General features: G+C 50.2%; 1 protein-coding gene across 1 annotated transcript in view; it reads right to left on the bottom strand.

The window, feature by feature from the left end:
* Positions 1-7,843: 7,843 nt before the first annotated feature.
* The window catches only part of LOC137910668 (uncharacterized protein C11orf98 homolog), a 3,624-nt gene continuing 1,966 nt past the window's right edge, over positions 7,844-9,501 (bottom strand). Inside the window, exon 4 of the mRNA XM_068755048.1 lies at positions 7,844-8,325. Within this exon, the coding sequence (XP_068611149.1) occupies positions 8,219-8,325 (107 nt within the window). The 3' untranslated portion in view covers positions 7,844-8,218. The remainder of the gene's footprint in view (positions 8,326-9,501) is intronic.

Below are 9,501 nucleotides of genomic sequence, written 5' to 3'. Positions count from 1 at the left end.
CTCAGTGTTTGACTGTGGCTTGTCAGTTGTTCTCAACACAGCCTCTTTGTTATCAGGAAGTACGGTTATGGAGCTCCGAGCTCCCTGGGGGGAGGTGGTGGTGCCACCAGGGTGAGGCTTCGCCTTCTTGGTTGCTTTATTTTGCTTTTTGGTTGCTTTTGACCGTCTGGAAGCTGCAGCAGTGGTACTGGTGGTGGAAGGTGTGGCACTTGTTGTGGTAGCAGTGGTGGGAGGTGCTGGAGTTACTGGGGGCATTGTGGCCATGGTGATAGGCGGAGGTGCTGCTGTGGTGGTGGCCAGTGTTGTGGTTGGTGCAGAAGTCATGGTCATTGTGGTGGTTTTTGACGCTGTTGTAGTTTGTGTGGTGGTTGGGGCTGGTGTAGTGGTCGTCGTCATGGTAACAGGTCGAAGTGTGGCTGGATGAATTATGCCTGTGGACAAAGAGCGAAAGTAGATTTTACATTCATCTTTTGGCCTGTAGGGGGAAGTGTTGTCTAACTACCAGGTGTAGCCTCAGTACCGGGTGTAGCCTCAGTACCAGGTGTAGCCTCAGTACCGGGTGTAGCCTCAGTACCAAATGTAGCCTCAGTACCGGGTGTAGCCTCAGTACCGGGTGTAGCCTCAGTACCGGGTGTAGCCTCAGTACCGGGTGTAGCCTCAGTACCGGGTGTAGCCTCAGTACCGGGTGTAGTCTCAGTACCGGGTGTAGCCTCAGTACCGGGTGTAGTCTCAGTACCGGGTGTAGTCTCAGTACCGGGTGTAGCCTCAGTACCGGGTGTAGCCTCAGTACCGGGTGTAGCCTCAGTACCGGGTGTAGCCTCAGTACCGGGTGTAGCCTCAGTACCGGGTGTAGCCTCAGTACCGGGTGTAGTCTCAGTACCGGGTGTAGCCTCAGTACCAGGTGTAGCCTCAGTACCGGGTGTAGTCTCAGTACCGGGTGTAGCCTCAGTACCGGGTTAGCCTCAGTACCGGGTGTAGCCTCAGTACCGGGTGTAGTCTCAGTACCGGGTGTAGCCTCAGTACCGGGTGTAGCCTCAGTACCGGGTGTAGCCTCAGTACCGGGTGTAGCCTCAGTACCGGGTGTAGCCTCAGTACCGGGTGTAGCCTCAGTACCGGGTGTAGCCTCAGTACCGGGTGTAGTCTCAGTACCGGGTGTAGTCTCAGTACCGGGTGTAGCCTCAGTACCGGGTGTAGTCTCAGTACCGGGTGTAGCCTCAGTACTCAGTACCGGGTGTAGCCTCAGTACCGGGTGTAGCCTCAGTACCGTGTGTAGCCTCAGTACCGGGTGTAGCCTCAGTACCGGGTGTAGTCTCAGTACCGGGTGTAGCCTCAGTACCGGGTGTAGTCTCAGTACCGGGTGTAGTCTCAGTACCGGGTGTAGCCTCAGTACCGGGTGTAGTCTCAGTACCGGGTGTAGCCTCAGTACTCAGTACCGGGTGTAGCCTCAGTACCGGGTGTAGCCTCAGTACCGGGTGTAGCCTCAGTACCGGGTGTAGCCTCAGTACCGGGTGTAGTCTCAGTACCGGGTGTAGCCTCAGTACCGGGTTAGCCTCAGTACCGGGTGTAGCCTCAGTACCGGGTGTAGTCTCAGTACCGGGTGTAGCCTCAGTACCGGGTGTAGCCTCAGTACCGGGTGTAGCCTCAGTACCGGGTGTAGCCTCAGTACCGGGTGTAGCCTCAGTACCGGGTGTAGCCTCAGTACCGGGTGTAGTCTCAGTACCGGGTGTAGTCTCAGTACCGGGTGTAGCCTCAGTACCGGGTGTAGCCTCAGTACCGGGTGTAGTCTCAGTACCGGGTGTAGCCTCAGTACCGGGTGTAGCCTCAGTACCGTGTGTAGCCTCAGTACCGGGTGTAGTCTCAGTACCGGGTGTAGCCTCAGTACCGGGTGTAGCCTCAGTACCGGGTGTAGTGGAAGGCCAGCTCACCTTTGTAGATGTCGTAGGTGTTGATGCCATCTTGGGCCTTCATTAGGGGACAGTCCAGCTCCGTCTGGCAGTGGAACAGGAAGCAGTTATCGTCAGCGGCGTGTTTGTTGCCGTTGAACACGGCCATGTTGCATTTAGCCCCTTCAGAAATCAGACAGATCAAAACAACCGTTTGACGCATTTCCTCACGTTGACTGTGGAAATAGACATTAAAATGGCGTCACAACCGACAGGTGTTATCAGGTGAGAAAGAGTCCAGCCTCCACCACCAGTGTGTGAACGTCTGAATGCTGCTGTTCATGAATCGAATGGAAGTATGAACACGTTTACATTTGAGCTGCTGCACTAAAGCAACATTTTAATTTCATTTAAACGAGTCTCTTCTTCCTCAGTCGCAGCATTTGGAGGGTCGGGGACTGTCCCTTTAAAGAGGACAGCAAATTCCCTGAAGTCCAGTTTTCCTCACCTGGCTTGACTTCCTCGGAGCAGCAGGCGAGGACACAGTCGCGCTCCGACCGGACCACGCGAGCATCCGTCGGCGTCGCCGGTCTGTTCAGGGCCAATCTGACATTAACGACGACGTTCTGGTGTTGTCTGGAGAAACACTCCGACTCCACAGCAGACACAGGAAGTGACGTCAGCACGAGCAGTACTGAGGCAAGCAGCAGGACCCGTGAGGGGCGACAGGAAGCAGGAGGAGTCATGGCGGCGGAGGCGGAGCTACGGTCTGGTCAGAAATCTACAGGAGAGACACGACATGTCAGGTCCTACCGTCGAAAAGTATCAGCGTGAGAATAATCAAAGTAAATACTGTTATTCTGTTACCGTGCCGTTAGTAACACTTTATTAAGAAAATGTTGATGTTGCAGTATGCTCTTTAATAATATTCTATTGATTTTAGTCAATGCTTTAAGATACTTTACGTATTTTCAGTTCATTTATAACGAATACAGTAGTTTACATGATAAAATATTTCAAACTGATCCAGAATCCAGCGTGTCTTCCAGATCATATTTTAATCAACCGTTCCTGCAAATCTCAACAAGATCCATCCAGAATTCTTGGAGTTATCTTGCTAAAAGGCAGAGAGACAAACGCCGGTGATTATATAGCTCCCGCCCCGCCCCGCCCCGCCCCGCCCCGCCCCGCCTCGGCCGAGGTAATCAATAGTAAGTGCAGAAAGTCCGTCTCAGGTTGGACGGGATAACAGCCGACAGATTTCATCTCCCTACACCTGAGATGAAGAATTCCGGAACCTGCGGCTCAGATCATCCTCTAGCTCTCTAGCAGGAAGGAGATGTTCTCTAGCAGGAAGGAGATGTTCTCTAGCAGGAAGGAGATGTTCTTTAGCAGGAAGGAGATGTTCTCTAGCAGGAAGGAGATGTTCTCTAGCAGGAAGGAGATGTTCTCTAGCAGGAAGGAGATGTTCTCTAGCAGGAAGGAGATGTTCTCTACCAGGAAGGAGATGTTCTCTAGCAGGAAGGAGATGTTCTCTAGCAGGAAGGAGATGTTCTTTAGCAGGAAGGAGATGTTCTCTAGCAGGAAGGAGATGTTCTCTAGCAGGAAGGAGATGTTCTCTAGCAGGAAGGAGATGTTCTCCAGCAGGAAGGAGATGTTCTCCAGCAGGAAGGAGATGTTCTCCAGCAGGAAGGAGATGTTCTCTACCAGGAAGGAGATGTTCTCCAGCAGGAAGGAGATGTTCTCCAGCAGGAAGGAGATGTTCTCTAGCAGGAAGGAAATGTTCTCTACCAGGAAGGAGATGTTCTCTAGCAGGAAGGAGATGTTCTCTAGCAGGAAGGAGATGTTCTCCAGCAGGAAGGAGATGTTCTCCAGCAGGAAGGAGATGTTCTCCAGCAGGAAGGAGATGTTCTCTAGCAGGAAGGAGATTCTCTCTAGCAGGAAGGAGATGTTCTCCACCAGGAAGGAGATGTTCTCTAGCAGGAAGGAAATGTTCTCTAGCAGGAAGGAGATGTTCTCTAGCAGGAAGGAAATGTTCTCCAGCAGGAAGGAGATGTTCTCTAGCAGGAAGGAGATGTTCTCGAGCAGGAAGGAGATGTTCTCTACCAGGAAGGAGATGTTCTCGAGCAGGAAGGAGATGTTCTCTAGCAGGAAGGAGATGTTCTCTAGCAGGAAGGAGATGCTCTCTAGCAGGAAGGAGATGTTCTCTACCAGGAAGGAGATGTTCTCTAGCAGGAAGGAAATGTTCTCTAGCAGGAAGGAGATGTTCTCTAGCAGGAAGGAGATGTTCTCTAGCAGGAAGGAGATGCTCTCTAGCAGGAAGGAGATGTTCTCTACCAGGAAGGAGATGTTCTCTAGCAGGAAGGAAATGTTCTCTAGCAGGAAGGAGATGTTCTCTAGCAGGAAGGAAATGTTCTCCAGCAGGAAGGAGATGTTCTCTAGCAGGAAGGAAATGTTCTCCAGCAGGAAGGAGATGTTCTCTAGCAGGAAGGAAATGTTCTCCAGCAGGAAGGAGATGTTCTCTAGCAGGAAGGAGATGTTCTCCAGCAGGAAGGAGATGTTCTCTAGCAGGAAGGAGATGTTCTCTAGCAGGAAGGAGATGTTCTCCAGCAGGAAGGAGATGTTCTCTAGCAGGAAGGAGATGTTCTCTAGCAGGAAGGAGATGTTCTCTACCAGGAAGGAGATGTTCTCTACCAGGAAGGAGATGTTCTCTAGCAGGAAGGAGATGCTCTCTAGCAGGAAGGAGATGTTCTCTACCAGGAAGGAGATGTTCTCTAGCAGGAAGGAAATGTTCTCTAGCAGGAAGGAGATGTTCTCTAGCAGGAAGGAAATGTTCTCCAGCAGGAAGGAGATGTTCTCTAGCAGGAAGGAAATGTTCTCCAGCAGGAAGGAGATGTTCTCTAGCAGGAAGGAAATGTTCTCCAGCAGGAAGGAGATGTTCTCTAGCAGGAAGGAAATGTTCTCCAGCAGGAAGGAGATGTTCTCTAGCAGGAAGGAAATGTTCTCCAGCAGGAAGGAGAATGTTCTCCAGCAGGAAGGAGATGTTCTCGAGCAGGAAGGAAATGTTCTCCAGCAGGAAGGAGATGTTCTCTAGCAGGAAGGAGATGTTCTCCAGCAGGAAGGAAATGTTCTCTAGCAGGAAGGAGATGTTCTCTAGCAGGAAGGAAATGTTCTCCAGCAGGAAGGAGATGTTCTCTAGCAGGAAGGAAATGTTCTCTAGCAGGAAGGAGATGTTCTCCAGCAGGAAGGAGATGTTCTCTAGCAGGAAGGAGATGTTCTCCAGCAGGAAGGAGATGTTCTCCAGCAGGAAGGAGATGTTCTCTAGCAGGAAGGAGATGTTCTCCAGCAGGAAGGAAATGTTCTCTAGCAGGAAGGAAATGTTCTCTAGCAGGAAGGAGATGTTCTCTAGCAGGAAGGAGATGTTCTCTAGCAGGAAGGAGATGTTCTCCAGCAGGAAGGAGATGTTCTCTAGCAGGAAGGAGATGTTCTCTAGCAGGAAGGAGATGTTCTCCAGCAGGAAGGAAATGTTCTCCAGCAGGAAGGAGATGTTCTCTAGCAGGAAGGAGATGTTCTCCAGCAGGAAGGAGATGTTCTCTAGCAGGAAGGAGATGTTCTCTAGCAGGAAGGAGATGTTCTCTAGCAGGAAGGAGATGTTCTCCAGCAGGAAGGAGATGTTCTCTAGCAGGAAGGAGATGTTCTCCAGCAGGAAGGAGATGTTCTCCAACAGGAAGGAGATGTTCTCCAGCAGGAAGGAGATGTTCTCTAGCAGGAAGGAGATGTTCTCTAGCAGGAAGGAGATGTTCTGTAGCAGGAAGGAGATGTTCTCTAGCAGGAAGGAGATGTTCTCTAGCAGGAAGGAGATGTTCTCTAACAGGAAGGAGATGTTCTCCAGCAGGAAGGAGATGTTCTCCAGCAGGAAGGAGATGTTCTCTAGCAGGAAGGAGATGTTCTCTAGCAGGAAGGAGATGTTCTCTAGCAGGAAGGAGATGTTCTCTAGCAGGAAGGAGATGTTCTCTAGCAGGAAGGAGATGTTCTGTAGCAGGAAGGAGATGTTCTCTAGCAGGAAGGAGATGTTCTCTAGCAGGAAGGAGATGTTCTCTAGCAGGAAGGAGATGTTCTCCAGCAGGAAGGAGATGTTCTCTAGCAGGAAGGAGATGTTCTCTAGCAGGAAGGAAATGTTCTGTAGCAGGAAGGAGATGTTCTCCAGCAGGAAGGAGATGTTCTCTAGCAGGAAGGAGATGTTCTCTAGCAGGAAGATGTTCTCCAGCAGGAAGGAGATGTTCCCCAGCAGGAAGGAGATGTTCTCTAGCAGGAAGGAGATGTTCTCTAGCAGGAAGGAGATGTTCTCCAGCAGGAAGGAGATGTTCTCTAGCAGGAAGGAGATGTTCTCTACCGTTTTCCAGGCTTCAGAGAACCAGTCATCTTCATCAGTGTCTGCCGGGGTTTAGCTACACACGATTGGAAGACAACAGTCTGATCATTGTCCCCATGTCGGAGAGTAAAATTGAGGCTGTGTGTTGCTAGCTTAAATGCTAAATTTGCTCTCCATGTATCCTTAAAGATACTGCAATAAAGATTTGATTTTTTTTTCTTAATGTAGCAGGGGGCGGGGCTGCTCCCCCAACATTAATCTATGACCTTTTCTTTACAATATATTTAAACTTTATTAACAACATCGCATTTTCTTTTTAAATTGTCCAGACTCTACATTCTGTGTGCTCCTCGCTAGCTAGCTAGCTAGCTAGCTAGCTTTAGCTAAAACCAAAACAAGGGAAACACGCAGTTCGTGCTCGCGACCAGATAATCAATGGGTTACTGTCGTGAACGCGGAAATAAGCGTTACTACAATGAAAGAGGGAACTTTGCCCCCCCGCTGAAACTGTGACGCTCATCGGGTCCCGGCCGGTTCCGGTTCTGATGGGTGCTAATGGACCGGTGACAAAGCAACGCTTCGGTCTACCTTCACCGTGCGCGTGAACGGGATCTCGGTGCAGCATCCATCCGTCAGCAGTCTGATGGGTCGCTGTCGAACCGGACCCCCGCCGGTAGGTCCAGTCAGCCCCCCCGAGCCTGCGAGGACGTTGTTCCGTCGGTGCGTGAAGCAGCAGCAGGAACGACGTTACATGACGGCTGGGCCGGAAGATCTCCGGGTCTGACCCAGTTCCGTCTTTGTCCTCTGGGGGGGGGGGGGGGGCTGCGTCCCAACACCTGAGCATCGGCAGGAAGGACGTTTACACCGGGCTGCAGGCAAAAAGCCGGGTCGAGAAGCGAACCCCAATCACAGAGGAAGAAAGACGGAAGCAGACGCCCCCCCCCCCCCCCTAACTGGATCCTAACCGGGTCCACATGCTGGTCTGGATCAGCACCAGAAGGTTCTAGATGGTTCTTGGTATCTTTAGATCAGCATTGATGTTTATTTTTAACTGATTCTTAATCCACAAATGGTTTAATGTTAAAATGTAATATTTGTTCCTGACCTCATTCTGGATCAGAACCAGAAGACGTGTTTCATGGCGGTTCATATCGGACCCCTTTATGACTGGGATGTTTGTAAAGCCTCCATTATAAGTAAATGATAAAACCCAGATGTTTCTGGATCCGGATCACTCCCAGAATTTAATGGATCCACGTCAGACCCAGATCCATCCAGCAGTTTTCCAGTAATCCGGCTAACAGAACCTCCTTGGGGTCGGCAATGAGGTATTGTTCCTCAACATGAATACAAGCAGTAGCCACTAGTGAAAACACAGTACAGGTAAGGTGGGGCTCAAGGGGCGTCGCCCAGCAGGAAGTGATGTCACATAATTACAGGACTCAACATCACTGGACGTCGCTTTCTCCCGGTTCTGATCCCGTCTGAAGGAAGGAACCTTTTCAAAAAGGAAATCAAAAAGCTCATTTGTGTTAACGTTCCGATGGACCGGAAACAGAACGTTATGGGAACCAGTACCAGATTCTACAATGCAGCTTTTATTATTGTTTACTGCAGCGCAGGACAAGTTTCACAAGAAGCACATGATTTCAGCAGGAGTTTCAGGGGGCGGGGCCAGAACGACCGTGGGTGGAGCTGAGATTCTGTCCACGGTGGCATGCTCGCTAACATTAGCATGTTAGCCAATACCATGAGCTGCTCTCTAAAAATCAAACATGTCTGATGTCATCAGGGGGGAGGAGTCTGAACAGATCAGCAGGTAACCCGGATCCGATACCGGCACTGACCCAAAGGTCCCAGGACTGAGGCAAGGAAATGTTATTACACGATAATAACCCTGAATCCTGCCTGGACTGGGCTTCCCGTGTCCCAGTCCTCCCAGCGTCTGGTTCCGATCCACCCTCTACTCGTTCACGGCCATCTCCACATCCTCTGGCAGCCAGACTTCTGTCTTCTTCTGCGATGGCACAGATGACGGGTCCTGCTTCTTCTTCAGTGGTGCTTTGACAACTTCAAGTGAGAAGATGAGAGTTTAAATGTGGAGATGAAGAACGAGAAAGATGAACACAAAAATAACTGCGAACAAATGTGCTAGTTAGTGCATCAGCAGTGTTGTTAACAGACAACACTGCTGGAGAACATCTCCTTCCTGATGGAGAACATCTCCCCTGCTAGAGAACATTTCCTTCCTGCTAGAGAACATTTCCTTCCTGCTAGAGAACATCTCCTTCCTGCTAGAGAACATTTCCTTCCTGCTAGAGAACATCTCCTTCCTGCTAGAGAACATCTCCTTCCTGCTAGGGAACATCTCCTTCCTGCTAGAGAACATTTCCTTCCTGCTAGAGAACATCTCCTTCCTGCTAGAGAACATCTCCTTCCTGCTAGGGAACATCTCCTTCCTGCTAGAGAACATTTCCTTCCTGCTAGAGAACATCTCCTTCCTGCTAGGGAACATCTCCTTCCTGCTAGAGAACATCTCCTTCCTGCTAGAGAACATCTCCTTCCTGCTAGGGAACATCTCCTTCCTGCTAGAGAACATCTCCTTCCTGCTAGGGAACATCTCCTTCCTGCTAGAGAACATCTCCTTCCTGCTAGGGAACATCTCCTTCCTGCTAGAGAACATCTCCTTCCTGCTAGGGAACATCTCCTTCCTGCTAGAGAACATCTCCTTCCTGCTAGAGAACATTTCCTTCCTGGTAGGGAACATCTCCTTCCTGCTAGAGAACATCTCCTTCCTGCTAGAGAACATCTCCTTCCTGTAGAGAACATTTCCTTCCTGGTAGAGAACATTTCCTTCCTGGTAGGGAACATTTCCTTCCTGGTAGAGAACATCTCCTTCCTGCTCGAGAACATCTCCTTCCTGGTAGAGAACATTTCCTTCCTGGTAGAGAACATTTCCTTCCTGGTAGAGAACATTTCCTTCCTGGTAGAGAACATTTCCTTCCTGGTAGGGAACATCTCCTTCCTGCTAGAGAACATCTCCTTCCTGCTAGAGAACATCTCCTTCCTGCTAGAGAACATTTCCTTCCTGCTAGAGAACATTTCCTTCCTGCTAGAGAACATTTCCTTCCTGCTAGAGAACATCTCCTTCCTGCTAGAGAACATCTCCTTCCTGCTAGAGAACATCTCCTTCCTGCTGGAGAACATCTCCTTCCTGCTAGAGAACATCTCCTTCCTGCTAGAGAA

This window comes from Brachionichthys hirsutus, chromosome 22 (genome assembly GCF_040956055.1).
Source record: "Brachionichthys hirsutus isolate HB-005 chromosome 22, CSIRO-AGI_Bhir_v1, whole genome shotgun sequence".
Lineage (NCBI taxonomy): Eukaryota > Metazoa > Chordata > Actinopteri > Lophiiformes > Brachionichthyidae > Brachionichthys > Brachionichthys hirsutus.
This window is presented reverse-complemented; position numbering and strand designations above follow the sequence as displayed.